At 35.8% G+C, this 24,989-nt stretch overlaps 1 protein-coding gene across 1 annotated transcript; it reads left to right on the top strand.

Moving 5' to 3' along the window:
• The first annotated feature begins 1,557 nt into the window (after positions 1 to 1,557).
• Positions 1,558 to 23,598, top strand: LOC134753036 (nose resistant to fluoxetine protein 6-like). The gene is made up of 14 exons (XM_063688800.1): positions 1,558 to 1,609; positions 2,952 to 3,113; positions 12,977 to 13,194; positions 13,279 to 13,487; positions 15,529 to 15,617; positions 15,750 to 15,931; positions 17,038 to 17,201; positions 17,583 to 17,751; positions 19,418 to 19,611; positions 20,164 to 20,311; positions 20,923 to 21,106; positions 22,117 to 22,256; positions 22,392 to 22,501; positions 23,443 to 23,598. The coding sequence occupies exons 1-14, from the start codon at positions 1,573 to 1,575 to the stop codon at positions 23,519 to 23,521; spliced, it is 2,085 nt and encodes a 694-aa protein (XP_063544870.1). The 5' UTR covers positions 1,558 to 1,572; the 3' UTR covers positions 23,522 to 23,598.
• The last annotated feature ends 1,391 nt before the right edge of the window (positions 23,599 to 24,989 follow it).

The following is a 24,989-nucleotide window of genomic DNA, read 5'->3' as shown; positions in this document are numbered from 1 at the left end:
CCGATTTCAAAATTTTTTGTTTTATTTGAAGGAAGGTATTTTTAGTATAATCTCATAGACATTTCAAGTACAACAAACACCTGCAAATGGGCTTAAATTGCAAATTCAATTAGAAAATGCTTTTTGATAATTAAAAAAAGTTTTTAAGATAGATATGTGATTATATTTTTCCTGTAATATTTATGATAATGTTATTTTTATCAAAGAGATATAACTCCGTAATAGATGGATACAGTCTAAGGATAAAACGTGCCTCGAAAATCAAGAAAATTAGATTCTCGATCAGATGGCGTCACTACCTTTGACCTACTCTCGTAAAGATGGCGTAGATGGTTTTGTTTGTTATTTAACAATTTTAACGCATATCAGTGAAAATAATATAAAAATAATTAATACAAATATTGCAAATAAAAAAATCATTTATCCATACATAAATACATTTTTTTATATTTTAATTTTTAGGTTTAATCGTGTGTGTCGATAGATGGCGGTGAATTTACTGGGGCTTCAAAATTTACTATGACAGTACCGCTCTATCCTATTATATCCTCTTTGTTATTATGTAAAAATTTCAAAAGTTTCGAAAATTACGCTTCGCTATTTCAAATTTCAAATCGATAGCTTCAGTAGTTCTCGAGATGTTTAGCAATGTGACAGATAGACGGACAGTCGCACCAAGGGTTCCTTTTGTACCTTTTTGGTATGGAACCCTAAAAACGCAAGTCAAATAACATTAACACTATTGAGCGTTTCAATTTAAGTAAGTAAAGTAAATATTCTTTGTTGCAAGACAAGGTAAACAAATTCAAAATCAGACTTAAAAACCGGCAAAGTGCGAGTCGGACTCGCGCACGAAGGGTTCCGTACCATTACGGAAAAAAACAGCAAAAAAAATCACGTTTGTTGTATGGGAGCCCCACTTAAATATTTATATTATTCTGTTTTTAGTATTTGTTGTTATATCGGCAACGGAAATACATCATCTGTGAAAATTTCAACTGTCTAGCTATCACGGTTCATGAGATAGGTACAGCCTGGTGACAGACGTACAGACGGACAGTCTTAGTAATAGGGTCCCGTTTTTACCCTTTGGGTACGGAACCCTAAAAATTAGGTTATTTTGTTAAGTTGAAAGACAAGTATTTTTTTATGTCTTCATTTAACAATGCCCTAGTTTATAAGAAAAAAAAAATACATATTATAAATTATTTTTTTGTTTTTATTAGATTGCCCTATTTTTTTATCGGTGCGTCTTATCGGTATTTTGTCGGTATCGTCTAGCAATCCAGAGCGACGCTTATGCTCGCCCGAATTGAACTCTCAAGTTCAAATATGTACCTATTGATATGATAGGTAAAATTAATTGGGTGTGTAAACGTCGGTTCACCTAATTAACAAAGTATTTCTTTGTATGCGATGCGCAAGAGTTAGTCGCACATAAGTATAAATTAGGTACGTACTTATGTACCTACAGGATAAGTCTTCGCTAAACGCCGAACGTGACGCACGTCTCATTAAGTAAATAAATTAAACCAAATACTTCTTATGATACACAGTTAAAATTAGCTTAAAATGTTGTTTAAAAGTGTAGTGTTGTCTTTTGTTTTTGGTAAGGTTTTACGTTTTTTTTTCTGAAGTTAAAAGTGAATACTACTTAATGATAATCGAAAATAATCATGAGTTATGCGAGGATTGTTTTTTTTTTTGTTCTTTTAATGGTATTTCGCGGGTAATCTTTGGTGTAACAGTTTTGAGTGATTCACCGTTAGTTTAACTAGACTTATATCGACCGGGATATATGGGGCGGGAGGGGAGGGGGGGGGGGACTTATATCGGAAGCTCGAAAACAATACAAAAGGTAATCACGGTCCATATCCCGGTCAATATACCTAAGTCTTCAATCTTTGGTGTTGTGACCCAAAAATTTATAAGTACTTAGTCATGTTTTTTAAAAACACATGCATTTTACTTTCCTCGTACATATTACACATGAAAAGTAGTGTTTTCGGGTGAAAGGCATCATTTCAGCCCATTGGCGCTCTCACTGCAGTCACTGCGTTCGAGCGGCAAACTACCTCGGCAGGAATGAGTGCCTTTCATCCCTTGGTTAAAAATCTACTTTTCGTACATCGTCGATGTGAAATTACACCCGGTCACCCGAGAGTTCATTATGCAATGTGATAAGTAAACAAAATATATTAAACTTAAATAACATTCAATCGTTATTTGGAAACTAATACCTATATACTTCGGTTTATATTGTGTTATTTGAACAAGCGCAATATCTTATCAAGTAGGTAAATAGTTAGTTCCAATATGCGGAGTATTAAGATGATAATAATGATTACAAAATAATGGATTGATAAATAATGGAGGTATTCATAATGTTTTAGTAAAATAATGCCCTCTTGTGAATTACTTATTTGGATTTCCGGAGAGGTTTTTTTCAGCATACTCGTATAACCCTTAAGTATCGCTTGATAGTGACACTAAACAAAACTGCCAAATCTCAAATTTGGAATTACACAGCAAGTCTAAAACTACTATATATGTAATAGTACATTGTGCAACATGGGGCGTAAGTTAAATATTGCAAACGAGAGTATAGTTAAATCGCGACGGCTTGCCGGTGCGATTTAAAGACTCGAGTACAATATTATTACGCCCCGAGTCACACACAATTTTTTTCATCACACTTGCGATACAAAAATGAAGTATAAATCCAAAAACTGTTAATTATGATACTAGAAACTTCATAACTCCCTAGGGAAAACGCTTTTTCTATAGTTCTCCCTAAGCCTGCGTGCAATCCCACATTTACTGAGCGAGTGTGATGAAAAGTTACTTTTTAACTTTATAACTATCATGACATTAATGCTCCTTCGATAGTTGGTTAAAAATATAAAACCTGACACCTGCCAGTAAAATATTGCTACAGTTTTTTTTTTCAGCGAATGTTCTTGCCAAGGAACCAATATTAGAGATCCCTAATCTGGACCACATATTTGACAAACTGTCAAAAAATGAATGGGATGCTGATGAGGTGCCCTGCCGTGACAAAATATTTAACATTTTGGAAAATGTTAAGAATTCTACGTTATGGGCTACATGGGGTAAGTACTAAGTACATAAAAATTGTCTACATTTAAAAAACACCACAAGAGGAGTTGGTATTCTCTGCTCCTGAAGTTCCGAATTAATGTCGGCGCTTCCGCTACGGCGACGACGCAAGTGGCGCCAGACGATTATCCTGTTGCTATGAGCGCAGCGAAGAGTAGGTAGTAGATAAAATGATGGAGAATTGATGCACGTCGTGATATGAAATGTCACCTTGTAGTACTGTCTCTGTCTTCATTTGTTTAATTTAAGTTCGAATTTGTTCGAGTTCAACTCTGTTATCTGTGTTATATATACTAGGGTACCTTGCTTGTTAAAAGCAGAGAGCAAAATCGCATTTTGCTCACTGAGTGAGACAAAATGTCATTCTAGTGACCTTTATATTCGAATGTCATTTCAACGTGAGGGACCTATACAAGTTCGAAATACTTGAATTGTATTCCCTCTGTCCCTTTCACGCCATTAGCAAAAAGAAAGAGACAAAAAAAGTTCAGATGTCATTCAACGGTATATTAACGGTTTATAATAGACCCCTGAAATACGTCAAAACTATAGACATAGTATATACAAGTAGTTATAGACGCACCACCGAGCGACCGGGGGTAAGAGAGAATATTCATATAAAATGTAACTACGCAATTTAACCGGTTTGCATGTCCAATGTCTTTTCTCTTTCACTCTTATAAATTTCGGTATATCGCCATAGCCTCCTTGCTATGATGCCATAACCCGACCGTGAAAAAATGCCCGGTCGGTGATAAAGACAACGCATGGCACTATTTTCTCTTTCCTCTTATCTTATCTTTCTCTATCAGAGTGTCAGGGTCAGAACGCAACGTTCCAAAACAGACGCGTATGAATTCGTAATATTTAATTAATAAAATTAGTTTAAAATTTGATAGAAACACTATATTTTACGTATTTTATTGTAAAATTAGAATAATGAAGTTTATCACGAAATATTAATAATTCTAATTTTAACAATCTCTACTGTAGTTGACAAATAGCCGCCGTAATTCGGACCGTATCTTACAATTTAAAAAAAAAAAATAGTCGATGGAATTTTCCTATTTCATTGAAGTTTCTTTCGTTTTGTTATTGTATTTTATCGCAGTAATCACACTTAATTTTTAGAATACCTTATGAAAACATGAGTGAAAAAGTGATGAAGAAGGATTACATTTTTTCAGATTCGATTTTTTCTTCCAAATACAGTTCTTACTGGTGAGGTGAAAAATCTTGTGTACTACACGAGATCAATAGTAGATTGTTAACCAAGGGATGAAAGGGAGTCATTTCTGCCGAGGTATTTTTGGCGCTCGAACGCAGTGAGAGCGCCAATAGTCCGAGGCTGAAATGATGCCTTTCACCCGAGTTAAACACTCTACTTTTCATTTCGAATACGAGGAAAGTAAAATGCATGTCTTTTTTAAAACATGACCAAGTATAATTTTTTATAGTATTTTTAGGTACCCTACCTTCAGTTAACAATTTAGGCAAAAGTGTCTCTATTTATAGAATGGAGAGTCAAATATCAGAATGGAAATTGTATAACAAATCCATTTAACACGTTCCCTGTGTATGCATCATATGTGTAGCATTTTAGGGTATATATGATACGTGCATGCATCACGGATGATGCACGACCCCTTGTAAACTTAAAGCATTGCCAAAATTTACACGTGTGAGCTAGATGTTTTTTATTTGCGTGCACATACTGGCCACGAAAACTTTGACAGAAAACACGTGTGTCCGGATGACATTTTCTATAATATTTCCTGGTTATGGCTGTTACAAATATTAACACAAAAAATATACATTTTTATTTTAAATAACAAAACACAATGAATGAATTGCATTTAAAGCACATGATAATTTAAATAAAATAATAATCAAATAAATTTGTAAAAACCTACTCAGAAATTCCTGGAATTTTTCTTTAATGGCTGTAGTATGTGTAAAACGGAACGCTCTCTTCTGCAGTGTCGGGTGTTGTGTATTGCTTCGCTCCAATAAAATAAATCTACAAAATTAAGTAGTTTTAATCCAAGATACAATATTGGCGACGAGGACACTCGGACAGCACGGTGCAACGACTAAATTAACCAGAAGAACATAAAATCGGTCACAAGTAAGAAATAAATTACTTCAAAATATGTGATGATAATGGCGGTGGCAAACGCACTTTGAGGTTATCTACAAATTAAAAGGTACCTTGATAAATCGTTGTTACTAACATTCATGGACCGACTGAACGTGTAATGAAACGTTATTATGACAGGTGTCACTGAGGGTAAGAATAAAAATGATAATAGTTTGGCAGAAGCAGAAGACGCCGATGTTCTAATATCTTTGGTAAAACAAGGAAAAAGGAGTTACATTTACCGGTGTGGAAAAGACATTTTAATAAAAATAATAAGTGAAGAAGGTTTACAGTGCCCGGAAAATCCAACTGTGGACGCGTTAAGGAAATTGTTAAGTGATTACTACCAAAATCAAGTGCAAACTGTGCAAAGCCAACCTAAAATTTTAAAACACAAAATCATGACAAACTACGAAATAAAACCATTTAACGGAGACAATTGGGAGGTCTTCGAGCAACAGTTAGAATCTTTAATACTCTTAAATGATGTACCAGAAGAAAAAAAAGTGGCATTGCTTATTACTAAAATAACCTCAAATGTGTTTGAAACACTACAAATTCTATGTAAGACAAAAAAACCAATAACATTAACTTACAAAGAGTTATGCGACACGCTAAGAGAAAAATATAAACACACTAAGACCCCACTATTAGACAGGGCCGAGTTTAGACGACGCAACCAACTCCCTACGGAGTCAGTGGATGACTATGTGTTAAATCTCCGAAAATTATCTCGGAAATGCCAATTCAAAGATGAAGAGGACCAGATTAAAGAAAAACTTGTTGACGGAGTGTACTCTAAGCTAATTAAATTTGAATTGATGAAACAAAGTGCCGAGGCTAAATTAGAAGACCTTATAAAATTAGCAAAAACAGTAGAGTCTGCATATAAGCAAGCCAATGGAGAAGAAGAAACTAGCAATATTTCATATGTCAAACCTAATTCCAAAATGCCAAGACAGAGGTATGCACCCTCAAAGAAGAATAATAATAATAACACGAAAAGTAAGTGTTTCTGCTGCGGAAAAGATAATCACATGAAAAAAGATTGTACACTGAAGACAAAGTTTTGCTCGGAATGTGGTCAACAAGGTCACATATATAAAATGTGCCCAAAGAAGTATCGACAGACAAATATGTTGGAGGTAACAAATGAAGAAAAAACGGAGGACCAAGGATTGGAAGACATAAAAAACTTATACGAAGAATATCCAACTTATACCTTTGACAGAGTAAGTAGGATACCACCACATTTTATAGAGCTGACCATAGGTCATGGACAGAAAGTACAGTTTGAAGTGGACACTGGTTCCGAAGTGTCAGTGATGCCTCTTAAATTCCACAAAAAATATTTAAAAGAATATACTATGGAAAAATCAAAAGCCATATTTCGAAATTTCGACCAATCAGAATCCCAGCCTCTGGGCATTATTTGTAATGTACCAGTGCAGTATAATAATAAATACAAAAAATTAAATATATATGTGTCGCATGACTCGACACCTTGTTTAATGGGTCGGGATTGGTTAAGTCAATTAAATATGTGGCCTCCAACTTTTAAAAATGTAGCTTATTGTCATCCTAATATATTGGTAAAAAATGTTTCAGATGCCAAACAACTAATTGATCAGGAGTTCGCAACAGTATTCAGCCCTGGGTGGGGTACATTCAGAGGTGAAGCGATTTCATTAAAATTAAAAAAAGATGCCGTACCCAAGTTTCTGCCTGTTCGTCGTGTGCCGTATGCACTGCGAGATAAGGTAAAACATGAAATTGTTAGATTACAGCAAAATGGTCGCATAGTGCCAGTCGAACAGAGTCAATGGGGTACGCCGGTAGTACCAATTATAAAACCAGACGGCTCTGTAAGACTTTGTGGGGACTATAAAGTCACTTTAAATCCAAATTTGGAAATAGACCATTACCCCCTCCCACATGTGGAGGACATTTTTGAAACTTTAAAACAGGGAGAATACTACTGCGAGCTCGATCTTCGGGAAGCTTACTTACAAGCTGCTTTGACTGAGGAGAGCCAATTGCTAACCACCATTGTAACAGAATTTGGAACATATAAGTACAAATACTTACCCTATGGAGTTAATACTGGGCCTGGGTCTTTTCAAAGACTAATGTGTAAAAAACTGATAGGTATACCAAACACAATTGTGTTTATTGATAACATCTACGTGGCAGGGAAAAGTTTGCAAGAAACTTATGAAACCCTGGTCAAAGTGCTTAAACGACTACAAGAATGTAATTTTAAATTAAAACCAGAAAAATGTAAGCTCTTCACTAGCCACATAGATGTGTTTGGTTTTCGCATAAATAAAGAGGGAATGAGTCTCATAAAATCAAATATTGAGCCATTGTTAAATGTTCCTGCACCAACTAATCTGACAATGTTAAAATCATTTTTAGGTAAAGTTAATTATTACTCCCGGTTCCTAAAGGACATGGCCAAGATTCTTAGTCCATTATATGAATGTACTAAAATAAATAGATTTAACTGGACAGCGGACTGTCAAAAGTCTTTTGACACAATAAAAAATAAATTAGCCTCCGCAGACAATTTAAGACATTTCAACCCGGACCTCCCAATAATAGTAACTTGTGATGCCTCAAACTATGGACTAGCAGCCGTTCTATCTAACCGGGACCAAAATGGTATAGTTAAGCCCATAGCATATGCAAGCAAAAAATTAAACAATACTGAACAAAAATATGCTGCCATAGACAGAGAAGCCATGGGAATAGTGTTTGCGGTCACCAAGTTCTACAACTATATTTATGGCCGACAATTTGAATTGGAAACGGACAGTTCTGCACTAGTCAGGATTTTTGGACCAACTAAAGGTATACCAAAAATGGCTGCAAAGCGGCTACAACACTATGCTATATTCCTCTCAGCTTTTAACTACAAAATTAAACACATAAAAACTAACAATAATCCAGCAGATTATTTGTCCAGAAATCCTGACAATAAAGAATGTACCAGCCAACATGCCCATTCAATATATAATGTAGATAATTTTATGCATGTAATATATACAAACAGCTCTGAAATAGACTATTTGAATTTCAAAATAATACAAGAAAATACAGAAAAGGATCTACTTTTGAGTCAAATAATTGAATATTGTAGAACAGGTTGGCCCAATAAAAATCATATTAAGGCTGAATTTTTACCATTTTATAATAGGAAAAATGAAATAAGTGTGGATCAGGGCTGTTTACTTTGGGGACATAGAGTAATAATTCCAGAAATAAATCAAAAAGCAGTGTTAAAAAGTTTGCATAAAACACATTTTGGCATTATTCGCATGAAAGAAATAGCACGGTCATATTTTTGGTGGCCTAATTTAAATTCAGAAATAGAAAATATTGGAAAGTCATGTATAATCTGTTTATCAAATCTTAAAAATCCCATAAAATCCCCGCAAACATGGCCAACGCCACCTACAGCGTGGTATCGACTTCATGCGGACTTTTTGGGGCCATATTATAATAAAATGTATTTAGTAATTATAGACAGCTACAGTAAATGGCCCGAGGCCTTTGAAATGTCAAACATGACAGCCGCTAAAACAATTGATGTACTAGATAAATTATTCAGCCGGTTTGGATATCCGAACCAACTAGTCACAGATAATCAGACTACGTTCACATGTACGGAATTTAATAACTATTGTAAAGAGAATAACATTAAACAAACATTTGCGCCACCTTACCACCCAGCGACCAACGGAGCCGCAGAGCGATTTGTACAAACTTTCAAATCAGCCGTTACCAAAATAAGAGAGAGTGGATGCAGTATCAACTCGGCAATCAATTTATTTTTGTTTGATTATAGAACCACACCTCAAAGGACTACAGGTGAAACGCCGGCTCGTTTGTTGCTGGGGAGGGAATTAAGGAATAGATTTAGTTGCCTTAAACCTCCACCTATAATTGAAAGTTTATCTGAAAGGGAGGGGAGAGAAGCATGTAAAAGAAAAGTTAAATTTGTAACAGGGCAAAAAGTGATGGTAAGAGACTATAGAAAAGGCCATAAACCTTGGTGTGTAGGAAAAATTGTGTCAGAATCTGTTCCAGATTTAACTTATATAATTGAGGTTCAAGGTATGATGTGGAAACGTCATATTGATCAAATGGTGTATTGTAATGATGATGTCGATAGTAATTAGCGTTAAGTTTTGTATCGTAGGCCAAGTTTAACTTGTATTTATTTATAAATGATGCCAAGATATGTACTTGTTTTGAACAACTCATTATCCAAGCTATGTAGAGTGGTTCAAAGCACACTATGACTGATGTAGTTCATTTAGGACTACACTAGGATTAATAAATAATCCTCTGCCATGTAATTAGACTTAAGTAAAACTAGATTAGTTTTAGGATTAGTCCGGGAGAGTGTAGTATGTGTAAAACGGAACGCTCTCTTCTGCAGTGTCGGGTGTTGTGTATTGCTTCGCTCCAATAAAATAAATCTACAAAATTAAGTAGTTTTAATCCAAGATACAATAATGGCAAACATTGTAGCATCGAAGAGACACTGCTTTTTACTCATCAAATACTGTCTGTTTGCTTCGCCTTTTTGCTAGCTTCTGTAGGTGTCCTCCCTGTTCACTGAGTGTTCAGGCATCAATTTATAGTACTCAACGCGTTTTCTAAAAATTCTATTGTTACGGCGTGGAATTTTTGTCAGTTCATGGTGGCGGGATAAGGTAGATTTAATCGTTGGTCCAGCCGAAGGTTCGGTACCTATCTTTAATGCCAAGAAGATAGCTGATGACTATTTCGTGGCCTGTCAAGAGAGACTGCATTACAAATCGCAACAGACATCAAATCAGCCGCAATTTTTTATACCAAAAACAAGTCTTGCGAACAGGTGATGAGGTGATGACTTGTCAGCTGATCAGCTAGCTATATCATGCCTTTCTTGGCGCGATTATAACCTAATACAATTTTTGTTGTCATAGTTTTCCTTTTTATGGCATAGACTAATGTAGACCACAGATATAAATCCAAGAAAAATTACAAATTGCCTTAAAACGTGTATGAATGATATGTGTGATGCACTGAGCAATGAGCTAGTACGTGCATGCGTTACATTGTGGGCACCAGTTTAAAAGCTCATACGTGTATGCATCACATATGGGCACCAGTTTGAAAGCTCATACGTGGATGCATCACATGTGGGCACCAGTTTGAAAGCTCATACGTGTATGCATCACATGTGAGGCACTCGGGAAAATGGGAAAATAGGAAAATCGGTCCTCATTAATGGTGTTTTTATACATAAATATATTAATATATACTGTATAAAAGGTATTTACAAAAAAAGAAAAATGCACGCGAGGAGTCGATTTCTTGTTCCCAGTTACACAGGGAACGTGTTAAATTCAAATTTCAATTGCTTATCGTAAAAAAATTCAAAAAATCGTACTTCGAACGTAAAATGCTCTAGTGCAGACATGTATCATTTTCTGCACACCTTTTAGAACAACAATGACCCTCTTTCAGAGCATGAGAAATGAAAAGTTATTTACATCTTACATCTCGTGCGCTTTTGAGTCCCTTGCTACGCTCGAGATTCAAAATTAGATCGTATATAATATATCGTAAAATTAGATATTATAGAATCTATCGCTTGCACGGGGCTCAAAATAAGCACTCGAAGAAATATAAACCTTTGCTCTCTTGTTGTATAGAATAGATAACTATCACTCTATCGATCATTATGTGAGAATACGGTGAAGTCGTCGCCCTTGATGACGCAGCTCCGGCCGAGTACCTATCTAGGATAACCCCAGACTTTTCTGCCTGTGCTGCAGTAACTTGATCCTCGCATATGATTCGTATAGTGCAGTTATCAGAACATACAAATAAGAAAGTATTCAACTTATTTAATTATGTCCAACTATTTCGGCATCCTGCAATAGTTGTTTCGCACTTGCTGGTTATCTGATCTTTAATGCAAATACTTTCATCTAGCTTGAAATGAAATACTGGATTTCTTGTGTGACAAAGTCGAGTGGAGTCCTTATAACGAAGACTCTGTTGTATGTCCTTTTCAGACATATCTATACTAACAGAAACAGACAGCAAACATACACATCGACTTAGTAGTTTTGATACTTTTGACGATATGCAACAACTCAAATCATGACCTTTCCCGTAGTCAGGTAAAAACGGAAACAGATTTTTAAGTAGGTAGGTAATTTGAAGCGTTATACAATTGTTTTAATCAACTAGCCATTCGTCTTTTAATTAACGTTTAGTTTTACGTCAAAGTGGTGTGATATAGTTTTGAATAATTCCAGATTCGTAATCAATGACGTATTAAAATCGATAGTAGAATTTAAAGCAGAAGTGTTTCTTAAATTGATCCCTTCTCTTATTACACTAATTAGCCAGTACAACTCTTATTCTCATTTGATAAGTATCTACAATGTTACTGAGTTTTAAGATGTATTAAGTCAGTACTTAATAGTACGTAATAGTACGAGAAGAATTGGGCTCGTCTTACTATATAGTATTATACATTTGTCGGCTCAGATATATACCTACGAATCTCGTCTCGCCGGCGGTACAAATCAAAAGCCAGTAGCAAGTCACCGCGCGCTATGCCAAAGAAATGTCTTCGTCACGAACAAATAACACAGCTTGTAGTGTGGATGTATGCGGAAACAACAAAACAAATAAAATATTTATTTATGTATTCATTATAGGTACATTAGGTACTTACACCTACTGTTATTTTTTTTACGATAGTTACAAGTTACGTAGGTACTATTAAATTGTTTTAAAGATGTAGGTAATGTTTATTACGACACATTTATAGTTAAATAGATATCTAACTATCTATCTAATATACCTACCTATCTATAACTAACTACCTAAGGCACCTAAGTATTTGAAAAAAGCGTCGGCAACCCTAGCGTTGTGTCGGCGCGCGCGGTGCGGGGAGCGGCGCGTTAAATGTCACTCAATTATAATTTTGTGTAGGTATCAAAACGGTACAAGTATTTGCGTTTTCTTTGAGATATAAGTATCTGTTCGTAAGAACTACTATATAATCTGTGGTGTAACTGAATTGAGTTTTATTTGATCTTTAGGTTATACATATATATTCAATTTTTATAAGTGAGAACTTGGCTCTGTAATTTAATTGTAGCAAAGATAGATATAACTCCGTAATAGATGTATACAGTCTAAGGAAAAACGTGCCTCGAAAATCAAGAAAATTTGATTCTCGTTCAGAGGGCGCTACTAGTTTTGGCTTACTGTCGTATAGATGGCGTTGACGGTTTCGTTTATTTAACAATTTTAACGCATATCACTGAAAGAACATGGGTCAAAATCATAAAAATAATTAATGCAAATAAAAAAAATCATTTATCTATATTTAAATACATTTTATTGTATTTTTATAAATCTTCAATTTTAGTTTTAAAGTGTGTCGACAGATGGCAGTGAATTTACTGGGGTTACAAAATTTACTATGACAGTACCGCTCTAGTATAAGTTACTCTATGATTGTAGTTTGTAGAAATGTTTAACGCTGGTGGTTTTGCATGTGTGTAATAAAAAAAAACGGATAAACAAAAGTTCACAATAAAAATCAATCTTTTAGTAACCTAAAACCTAAACTATGGTTATTACGAGCATCTACCTATTTAGGCACGACTGGTTGATGACCGTCTGTTGTTACAGTATGGAACTCCATCGACCAGTCGCCAACGGGCATCTTCTTTGGCGCCCGCTACCACTTGGGGAGCTACGACCAGTGCCTGCGTCCGCCCTGGCTCGCAACACACCCGGAATTACGCACTCAATACTGTTTAGCGGAAATAGAGATGAATAAAGATGGCGTCAAGAAAATGGAAGAAGTTTCCGATCCTTATGTTAGGGCTGAGGACTATTACCTCGACGTAAGTTAAAACTTCATTCATTGGAAAAGTTATTCATTTTCACGCGATTGATTGGGCTAGCCTAATTTTGATTTGTAATTTCAGACTAAATCACACTTCGGTCGTAGTTTCTCATACATAGCTCACGGGGTCTGCCTTCCCGCGGGGTGTCCGACCAAGTCCGCGGAGAAGTTTGTGCAGGCGCTCATGAGCACGGGGTACTTGCGGGCTTCCAGGGAGGCGGCCGTCTCGATACACCACTGTGAGGAAGCTGCGGCCCCGAGGGAATATTCTACGGGATATTATGTGTTTGTGTAAGATTTTACTCATTATCTTAAAACGCCGACTATCTACAGATAAAATACGGCTTAGACAAATTGGCTTTTTAAATCGTAACATATTAAAAAAAAGAATTAAAAGAATAATAAAAAGATAATTTTATAAGAAGTAATAAAAAGGAAGCAATTTCGTCTAATTAATAAGTGCCCGAGTCTACTACTAAATTTCGCCATACGATCATACTAGATCTATTTAATAATCTTTTTTATTATTTTATTATATTTTAGACTTAGTATTAATTTTTTATTCACATCATTTACTATGATTTGTACTTTCTAGTACTTAAACTGATTTAATATTTTACAACTTATACAATTAGTTGTATTTGCTTTGTGAGGTGGCTTTAAATATCTTTTAACCTCACCAGCTGGTAAAGGCTCTCTTGATTGTTCAAAAACTGGTAAGAAGGTTACATTTTGTTCACATGTGACGCAAAGTAATCAAATGCAAATTTTAAGTTGTTTTCTTGTATTTGCTGGTAGAATTGACTTTTAAATGATGATTTTGAATGATAAATCTTTCATAACATTCATTTTGTATCGATTTTCTTTAATTTTGTTTGATATTTTACAGTTAGTATTTTCCTTGTGTTAGTGTGGTGAATTTTGTGTTTCACTCGGTGGCAAAATTTGTTTAACCCTCGTGTCTTAAAACCCTCGAAACGCTCAAGATTCCATTTTTCGAACCACTCGCTACGCTCGTACCAATATTAGAACGAGAGGTTAAACAACAACTTTGCCCCCTTGTAAAACAATAGTTATTTTCCCCTCACTAGCTCGGAAAGCCGTCTATTATCCTTTAAAACAAGCGGGGAAAAACGCATTTTATCCACTAGTGGGGAAAGTAATTTGACCTTGGATGGAGCGTGTTTTAAGTAGCTTGACAGATAACAAAACGTAAAACGCTCATGATAATGGTTCGTTCGATATTAATTATCATTAAATAAATGGTTTGAGAATCTAATAAAAAATACCAAATTTAGCTTTATTTAATAATTTTAAGTCATAAACCTTAAAATTCCATAAGAAACGTAAAACGCTCATGATAATGGTTCGTTCGATATTAATTATCATTAAATAAATGGTTTGAGAATCTAATAAAAAATATCAAATTTAGCTTTATTTAATAATTTTAAGTCATAAACCTTAAAATTCCATAAGAAACGTTAGATTTTTTGTAATGATGTTAAATATAATTCTGAACGCACAAGTTGAGTCGATGCAATTTCAAAACAGAAATGTTAACAAAATTTTTACTGTTCTCACCGACTCACGTAAAAATCAGAATTTCTAGTGTTTTCTGTTATAATATCGTAAAAAAATTAGTGATTCCAGTGATGAAGATGATCTAACGCCTGTGGATGTTGCACTTTCCTCGCTATAGTGAGGGGAAAAGTTTTGTGTTACACACGGGTGCAAATGTATTTTACTTCTCGTGTGTTGAAACACTCGCTACGCTCTGGATTCTATTTTCAACTATAGAATCCTTTCGCTTGCTCATGTTTCAATTCCACACTCGCGGGTAAAATACAACTTTGCACCCTTGTATAACAAATAACTATTGTGCAACAAGAGAGGAAAGTTGGTTTTCCTCGCGAGTGTTTATTTTGAGTCCCGAGAAAGCGGAAGATTATATAATTGAATCACGAGCGAAGCGTGTGATTCTAAGTTAGAAACTTGAGCGCAGCGAGGGACTCAATAACACGAGATGTAAAATAACTTTGCTCTCGTGTTGCATACATAATTTTTCACCTGTAGTGAGAACATATTAAAGGTTAAAATGTATTTCGAATTACACACAATAATACAGAGAAAAAAAAATGTAATAAAAGTGTGAAGTGGCAGTTCATGGCCTTCAGTAAATTAAAAAACTACTTTGTTTCACTCCCTGGAGTGAGGAAAGTCGCACTTTCCTCACTCCAGGGAGTGACGAAAGTAGGCTTGTTCGAGTTGCTGAGGTGAAAATAACTATTATTACCTTTGTATAGTTATAAGTGTTATAACCCAATCCTTCCAGGTACACTTTTGCAGCGCTGCTGTTCATAGCTGTAGCTTCAACATACTATGTTAGCGAGTACCCAGTCACCGCTAGTTCTAACTCATTCGGTACGTGATGATGTAATGATTAAACCTTTACAATTTATTGGATTTACAATACAATAAACTGATAACAAAAGTGAATTATTTTAGCGTTCCCAGCTGTATTATATTACTTTTATTATCTGTACGTTTTCTTAGTTAATCACGTTGCAAAATCGTTCTGCCTCTGCCGCAACTGGAATACAGTGTTCAAATCAGACGAGGATGAACTACCATGCTTGCACGGCATCCGCTTCCTGACGGCGATCATTGTCGCCTTCATCCACTGCATAGCAATTCCACATGGAACTTCTGTTGGCAATGCCTTAGATTTCGAACGGGTAATAATACTTATTTACTTGCTGAAGATGAAGACTCAAAATGTTTGCATGTCATGCCGAATAGTCCGCGCTTCGGCCGAGAGAGGGGCTGAATATAAGGTATTCGGTATTCTACCAAAATCACTACCTATTCAGGGCATCTCTACTTTTTACCCATGGTCGATTGGTCGCTTACCGGATGAAATTTCTTCTAATGAAAATGTCAGAACATCGTTAACAATAAAATAAAACTATGAAAACGGATTATATCGCGTATATTGAATTTATAATTCATCCCGACGTTTCGAACTCTTTACAGCGTTCGTGGTCAACGGGTGACTGAGGAAAAATTACAAAATGCAAAAATACCCACATACTAAAAAAAAAAAAAAAATAAATAAATAATGAACAATCATAGACTACAAACTTTAAGGCTGGTTGTACATGCAAAATCGGTTCATAAGGCTAGTTATACACTATAATTATTTTTTTGTTGCCGGTCCCATATTGGGATACCCTCCTACAATTTAGGAGGGAATTAAATCTTCTCGGGTCCGTGGTGTAGGGTTGGAGCCGGCATAGTTTTTATCGCGTATATAATATATATCTTTACTTGAAAAAAAAAAAAAAAATAATAATTATAGTGTATAACTAGCCTTATGAACCGATTTTGCATGTACAACCAGCCTTAAAGTTTGTAGTCTATGATTGTTCATTATTTTTTTTTTTTTTTTTTTTAGTATGTGGGTATTTTTGCATTTTGTAATTTTTCCTCAGTCACCCGTTGACCACGAACGCTGTAAAGAGTTCGAAACGTCGGGATGAATTATAAATTCAATATACGCGATATAATCCGTTTTCATAGTTTTATTTCATGAGTAACTATCGCGGTAACCGAAGACAATATTATCGTTAACAATACTTTAAATTAAATAAAAACGAATTGCCAGATATATTTAATATTTTACTTAAAGTCAACTTAAAATAAGTTGCAAACCCTTTCGTCGTTAGCTCTTATGCGAACACATATCGCCCGTGTGCTGCTATACTACCAGCTTTAATAGTACCTACTCCAATATATGCTATATACTGATAAAATAAAAAAAAAGCATTCCATGGATTTTCAGATGGCAACGGATAAACCAGCACTAGCGGTTGTTACGACTCATTTTGATGTATTAGTGGACACATTCTTCTCATTGTCTGCCCTTCTAGTGGGAAAAAGCCTTGCCACTTTGGATATAACCAGACCATACAGTTTAATAAAGAATATTCTAAAACGATATATAAGGTAAAACATAGATTTTTTACATATTTTCAAAATAAAAAATACGCTCAAGAATCTTTCGCTTTCTCGGGACTCAAAATAAACACTCGCAAGAAAAACCAACTTTCCTCTCTTGTTGCACAAATAACTATTTGCTGCTTGGGATTCAGCTTTTAAGGCAAAATTATTTCATATCTCCTTTTCACAATGCCCCATTATCAGCAAATAGATAGGTACCACCCGTGATTGTGTAGAGAGATTCACGACCATCTACACGGCAACTCAATGACCGAGGATGATTTTTTTTCAATCGCTATCATAGACTAGTGTGATGAGGAGCCACTAGAACTAGATGTTTTATTCAACAATCCGCAGACCAGACTTCCAGAATGCATTTTTTTACAGACTGATCGTGCTTTTAGCCGTGACCGTGTTCTACCTAGCCCATATCTCAAAACATACTGATGACGGCCCTGTCTACTCCAAGATAGCTTTCTACGAGCAACAGATGTGCGAGAAGAACTGGTTGCCGGCACTACTAATGGTCGGGAATTATTACAACACATTAGAAATGGTACGTATTAACAATTGTTTTACCCTAGGCTTCATGTGAATATGAACGTATACATATTTGCACCTCCACTAGGGTTTTTCGTGTATCTGGATAATACCGTACCTAGTTGCATCCCGATTGTAAACAAGCACTAATTCTTCACTATTGAATATAGTTAGATGTGTGCGAAAAAACTTTTAATTTTCCGTTTCCGGTTCCGTACCTCAAAGGAAAAAACGGAACCCTTATAGGGATCACTCGTGCGTCTGTCTGTCTGTCTGTCTGTCTGTTTGTCCTTCTGTCATAGCCTATTTTCTCCGAAACTACTGGACCAATTAAGTTGAAATTTGGTATAAATAATGTAAGTTTGTGACCCAAAGACGGACGTGTAACATAAATGAATGAATTTTAAACATGGGGGCCACTTTTGGGGGATAAATGAGTAAATTAAAAAATTAAGTGGAAAAACTTTATTTTTTAATTTACTCATTTAACTATATCGCGTTACATATCAAATGAAAGAGCTTATTCTGAGAATCTTAATATTTTTTTATAATTTTCGGATAATCAGTTTAGAAGTTATTCAAGAAAATAGGCAAAAAATGACAGCCCCCTTTATCTCCGAAACTACTAGGTCTAAAATTTTGCAGAAAATACACAAAATAGTTCTTTACCTATAGATAACAGGAAAACCTAATAGAAATGTGCAGTCAAGCGTGAGTCGGACTTAATTACTTAGTTGTTTTTGATCCGAACCCTACGGGTTTTTTAAAGACGTTTCATTTACGTTTCACATATAAAATACATTGTTTAAATTGTGTAATGTGCGGAACCCTTGGAACGCGAGTGCGTTTCGCACTTGGCCGGTTTTTTTTTAAGGATTGGTTGCACAATTACTTACAAAAACGGCAACAAATAGGAACCCGTACGTATCAAAGGACTATCAATTGACCAACTCTTAGCATTCAGGTTCTGCCATTATACGCAAATAAATGGGTTTCATACAATAATTCGGGCAATCGTTCCAAATAATTTTTATGGACGCATTTTGGTGGAAGTAGCAGAAATATTTGACAGCGATTCCTGTTAGGTTGGAAGTACAAGAACTCTACCAAATAGAAGTTTCTTAACAACTGTTCAGTTTCTTTTCACGTAACACCATTCTATTTAGAGATAAATGTTTTTTATATCTGTGTAAATTTAGATATTGTTTAACACCAGAGCTAAATAGAACTTCTAGTACTTTTCTTTTGACGCAGAAGTTATTGCATTTACGCATCTCACCCCCGGGCTGGGGAAGCCCATTGGTGGTATGTGGGACTCGCTCCTCCCGTAACATCCTCTGCTAGCCAGAGGGAGGGCAAGATAATACCCCACTAACATCCCCTGCGGCGTCACCCTCTTTGCCTTTGAAAATATTTCCTTATCTCTTATTGTTTCGAATTTTGTATTTAGACCTAATTTTCCTGCTCAGCCTGTAGTTAGTTACGGCAGACAATAAACTTAAGACATGTTTTTTTGTATTACTCAAGAATATAACCAAGTACCTACAACACTTTAGCAATTTACCAATTTAAACTACCCATGGCCATTATTGGTCGTCTTATTGGCTCAAGCAGCACATAAAAGGCCACAAATGATACTATACAAAACGATAAGAGCGTTGATTAGAAATAATAACTTCCAGTGCCACCCAGCCACTTGGTACATCCCCTGCGACTTCCATTTGTACATAATGACGCTGGTCCTTCTGTACGTGTACCGCAAAAACTCACGTATCGGCACAGCAGCTGCCGCCATAGTGTTGGTGATCTGTTTCATAATGCCCATGATCACCATATACGTCTATGAATTACCAGCAATTCTAATTTACAATCTCGGGTAAGTTTATTTATTTATTTTGATGTTCAATTTTAATGCTACAAGCACCTACTGTCAAGAAATTTGATTTCTGTATCATTTCTTACCTTTTCACAGTGACAATACCATGGTAGTATGAGATCTCCAGCGGCATTCATATTGATTCTCGCTGTTACATTACAAGATACGAAATACTACATAAATCAAATTCCGTGACTGTACAGTAAAGTTGCCATCAGGTATATCGGAGCGGTCAAAGCGCTTACAAATATCTGAGCACGCCTCTATGGTCAAGTGCGTATTTAGATATTTTTGAGCACCTCGGTCGGTACGATATATCTGATGGTGACTGTACCTCTGGAATACATAAAACGCATGGAGTAATGTTGAAGAATAATCTACCTAATATTTATTCTTAATGTATATGGTAGAAGTAAACTGAACAATGCCCCTTGTTTGCTTGCTTTGTTTGAGTTTTGGAAGTTGGTAGATAATTCTAAGCAACAAGTACTTCGGTCACTCGCGTTTCATCATCTAAATATAAAGTTATATTAAAATATAATTTTATTCCAGGTTGGAAGTAAACATTAGAAATAACCTCTCCTTTAGGAACTTCTACATCAAAACACACAACAGGATGGGCCCTTACGCGATTGGTCTGGCTGCCGGCTATCTAATGGCTATCTACAAGCCCAAGGATTTCAGGAAAGTCTGGTCTAAAGTAAGTTACCATACTGAAACAAGATGCTTGTAAGATGCAATCCCGCTGATTTTGATGCTATATTGAACAAATCATTTTAAAATTACTGTGCAGTTAACAAACTATTATGCGTTTTCAAAAATATTGCAATCTAAATGATTTTCGCTAGGGGTTATTTATCTTCACACATGAAAAGTCTCCGATTGCAAGAAAGTCCTTAGGAAAAAAATCATGGCCGTAGGTCTATTAGGTACTTAATTACTGCTTTTGCAAAATTGCCTTGTCTAGTTTGGTTTCCTCGCATTCGATATGAAAAGTAGAGTGTTTAACTCAGGTGAAAGGCACCATTTCTGTCTCGGACTATTGGCGCTCTCACTGCGCGGCGTTCGAGCGCGAAACTAGTAGACAGAAATGGGTGCCTTTCAACCCTTGGTTAACAATCTACAAATTATAAGATACTTTGCCAGAGTTTACTTTGTAAGTTACAACATGCCACTTTCACATTCACATTCCTGCTGAAAACGCAGGTACTTAAGCGTTACAAAACAATAGAAGGGCTTATTTATTTATCTGTCAAGCATATAGGTTAATTGATGCTTTTTACCTCTTTTATTACTTTTTAACCATTTCAGATGGTGTCATTCCTAGGTACTTATGTCTCCTTGAACCTAATGCTCGTCATACTGGCGTTAGGTCATCTGTGCTTGGTGTACAGAGTCCACGGATGGTTGGCCTGCATCTTCGTGGCTTTCGAAAGAAATCTCTTTGCCGTGGCTGTTATAGGTGTCGTCATCTTTTGCACTTACGGCCAAGTTCGTAAGTGATTCACTATAACAGTTTTGAATGATTCACGGTTAGTTTCACTAGACTTATATCGACCGGGATTTTTCGAGGGGTGGGGGATATCGGAAAACAATACAAAAGGTAATCACGGTCCATATCCCGGTCTGTATAAGTATAGTGATTTACTATATCTAATTAAATTATATAATTTTTCTCAAAAATGGACGGCAAAGTCGACGTTGCCGGTTAAAAAGTAGAGCGCGAAGTGCGTAGTTTATGGTCAGTCAAAAATTTAAAAAGTTAAAACAAATTCCATTATTTGTCGAGTTCCAAACTTTTTAAAAGTTGAAGTGACCATATCAAATGAAGGCATAGGTCCATTAAACAGCCAAACAGATGATCAGTACTTATTATTACAATGTTGGTACCGCGACTATTTAGGTGTCTCAAATAGGTTGGCGTATTTTCAGCAGAAAAATACACTTCCATTTTTAATTAAAAAAATAAAACGGCGGCAAAGCAAATCTTTTTACTTTTGTTCTGTGAAAATATATACATAAGAATGTTGCTTCTGTAAAATATTTCTATTATATTTGCATTCATTGCGCCATTTTTGAGAAAAGCACTATATATGACTCGGCTGGAAGGCTACTTGCTGGCTTCGGATTCAAAACAAATCCTCAGCCAGCAAGTAGCTACTTCCGAACCTCGACAATAATGTACTTTTAATGTAGAAGGATATTTGTTATACGTAGGTCTACATTCTTACTGCGACCAATTTATTTACAATATTATCATATCAAAAACCCTACTTTATCCATAGCCATGTACGTGCCTATTATAACATTTATTATGATGTTTGGCCTTTGCTTAACTATTTTACGTACCACTTACGTTTGATTAAGGTATTGTGTCGCATGAAGCAAAACGAACGGCCTGTTTCAAACATAAATGTGTGATTTTTCTGAAATACGGCACCTATTTTAGAGATACAAGATTTACCTAAATAAAATACTTGTACAATGTGACAATCTTGTCCGCAGCCCTCATCAACCCGTTCCTCAGCTGGTCCGTGTTCGCGCCGCTCAGTAGGCTCTCGTACGGCTTATATGTCATACACATAGCGCTTTTGTATCAAACCTCTTCCATCAGAGATCATTTGAAACATCATCTGTTTGAAACTGTAAGTAATTATTATAATTTACTTACTTCTACCTATGCCTGCCTGGTAGTTGATAGCTTGTTGTCATTGTCATCTTTCGAATGAGCGACGAGCACTCGGACGTCTACCTTATATTGGGTATGCTTTTAATTTCAGCTGATACATTCTCTTGGGTTGGTGGTCGTGTCGTTGCTGCTAAGTCTGATGGTTTGGCTGCTGGCTGAGGCACCTCTCGTCAATATCACGAACCCATACCTCAACACTAAGTAAGTTCAATAACTATACAGGTAAAAGGGCTATAAATTAATATTAAGCCTATTAGTGTCCGTCTAAACTCTGCACCGACTTTGTGTTCGACAGAACAATGTGGAAATGTCACTTTGAACTTCATACTAACACACTTTGTTATTACAAATGCCATGCAGCGTTTAGTTGCTCCGATTCTAAAATAGTTAACCAAAATATATTGAGTCAATTTATCATTATTACGTACCTTTAGGCACTAAACAAAATAATCATGGTCCTCTTTTAGCAATATATACACGTACATTTTTACATTTATAATTCAGTTTTACGTACATGTTTTTACTTACCTTAATGATGTACATAAATAATGACAATCTTTTGCAAAAAACGAAACGACACGCTATTGTCTCTCTATCAGCTTTCAATGCGATACAGACACACAGACAGGTAGCGGTTCGTTTCGTTTCTCTGTGAACCATTGTCATCTTGGCTAGACCCCCAGCTTTGATCTGATAACGCAGTCGAAAGGTGGCTGAATGATGATTTCTTGGTTGAAAAAATACAAGCGTATTGAGTTTAAAAAAAGTATTCAGGTCGAATTGACAGACGTGCAATAAACTAGGTAAATCAGAAATTAAAACGAGACAGTAACTTGTTGTTTATTATAAGAGTCGTTTGCATTAAATAATTTTACGGTTTAGACTCATTAGTTTTTAGTCACTCGCGCGGCATGTTTCGGAGGGCCTGGGTCTCCTTTCTCAAGCACTAACAGTGCGAGCAACGGCTCTCCGAAACATGCCGCGCGAGGGCGCGAGTGACTATAAACAAGTGAGTCTAAACCGTAAAATTATTTAATGTTAGTATGTCTCACACATACATACATACATACATATAAGATTGAAGGCACAAATGTTTTTTTTTTGTTTCTACATATAAAATTAAAGCCTGCTTTTGTTTTCAGAGACCCTGCTAAGGAGAAAGTTGGAATATCCAGGAACGGTGCTCATCAAAATGACACAAGTAAACAAAAAAGTATGTGATTGGTTCTGCAACCTTGCTGTCTCATTAGTTGCAGTTTTCTGTATTGTTTTTCTTTTACATTGTGTCTATTAAATAGGTATATATGTTTTATTAAATAGTATTACCTTTTAATGGTTTTTTTTATTTATATTAATAAAACAGAGTTCACTTTAACTAAACAAGATGTATGTACGTATAACTTGTCATAAATTATTTCAGAATGGACAACGTTGCTATTAGTTAGTCTTGTATGTCTTGAGTAGTAGATGGATAGAAGTACCTACCTGTAAATTACTATTTAGTCCATTTTTTAAACTAACTATTTTTGTCGAATCACGAGTTCTCAGTTCGTGGCGAACTACTAGTATATTTTGTTGTCCAGTCCGATTCGTCCGGAACATAATGGTATCTCACTAATAAACAAGCATTTCTTTCCATCAGATGTCAATGTGTCAGGCTTCAGAAGCTTCTCAGTAATTGACACGCGCATGTAGTCAATTAGCAGATAGCCCTGATTTAGAACCGTCCGGTGGTAGGAAAGCTTATCACACCGATACAGTACCTCGGCTATAAAGACCGACGCTAATGTGGTGATTGAATCTTCTCGTGTCGAGTATGCTGTTTTATATTTCTCTCATGTATTTCTAGGATATTATTGTTACTTCGCTTTTATCTAGCAGGCTAACTCTTTAATGTCTCTTAAAAATTGGTATATTTTCAATCAAAAATTCCGACCGTGCGAGATATTTAAGAAGCTTTACATTTAGATAGATATTAATGTAAGGTTCATATCTCGGACCATTAAGCGATTTAAGAAAACAGGATCTTCAAGAATCAGGCCCAAACCTGGTCGAAAACCATCAGTTCGTGTCAAAAATATAATCAAAAGCGTTCGTGATGGTACGGGGTGCCATGTCACCAGACCTAAAGGCTAACTACCACTGCTCTTCATTAATCGGGGAGTAAAAATTAACCTAGACCATTATACTCAGAACGTGTTGCAGGGTCATATGCTAGAAAATATCCTAAAGTTGTATGGGGATGACTACTTATTACTGGTGGCGAACAAATTTGACAGATCTTATACTTGAATCCGTTGGACTTTTATATATGAAGATACATACTCAGCGGGATTGGGAGCACACAGGGAATTAATTTAAATTCATTCAAGCATCGGTTGGTCAAGATATGGGACGATATAACATATGAGGTAGTGCGTGCCGCGTGCAACTCATTCTATGGTAGAATGCGTAAAGTTATACAGGTTAAAGGAGAGGGATTTGAGCTAATGAATTAATTTTGTAAAAATAGAGTATTGTTGCGAACGCAACCTTTTATTTGTATAATGCAGTAGTTAAACGCAGCCGTCGGGCTCGCTTACTATGCGGAGGCTTATTTAAAAGCACCAATAGGAGCGCTCCACATAACCTGTATCGCGGCCAATTAGAGGCACCTAAATTTAGACTACCTTTTTACCATTCAAAATTA

The sequence above is a fragment of the Cydia strobilella genome, chromosome 2 (assembly GCF_947568885.1).
Source record: "Cydia strobilella chromosome 2, ilCydStro3.1, whole genome shotgun sequence".
NCBI lineage: Eukaryota > Metazoa > Arthropoda > Insecta > Lepidoptera > Tortricidae > Cydia > Cydia strobilella.
This window is presented reverse-complemented; position numbering and strand designations above follow the sequence as displayed.

What these genes read in the sequence shown, in the direction of transcription:
- LOC134753036 (XM_063688800.1), top strand. Translation starts at nt 1,573, where the DNA reads ATGTTGTTTAAAAGTGTAGTGTTGTCTTTTGTTTTTG. An exon ending in TTGCACTTACGGCCAAGTTC is followed by an intron (nt 21,107 to 22,116) that starts GTAAGTGATTCA and finishes TCTTGTCCGCAG; the next exon opens with CCCTCATCAACCCGTTCCTC. An exon ending in AACCCATACCTCAACACTAA is followed by an intron (nt 22,502 to 23,442) that starts GTAAGTTCAATA and finishes TTTTGTTTTCAG; the next exon opens with AGACCCTGCTAAGGAGAAAG.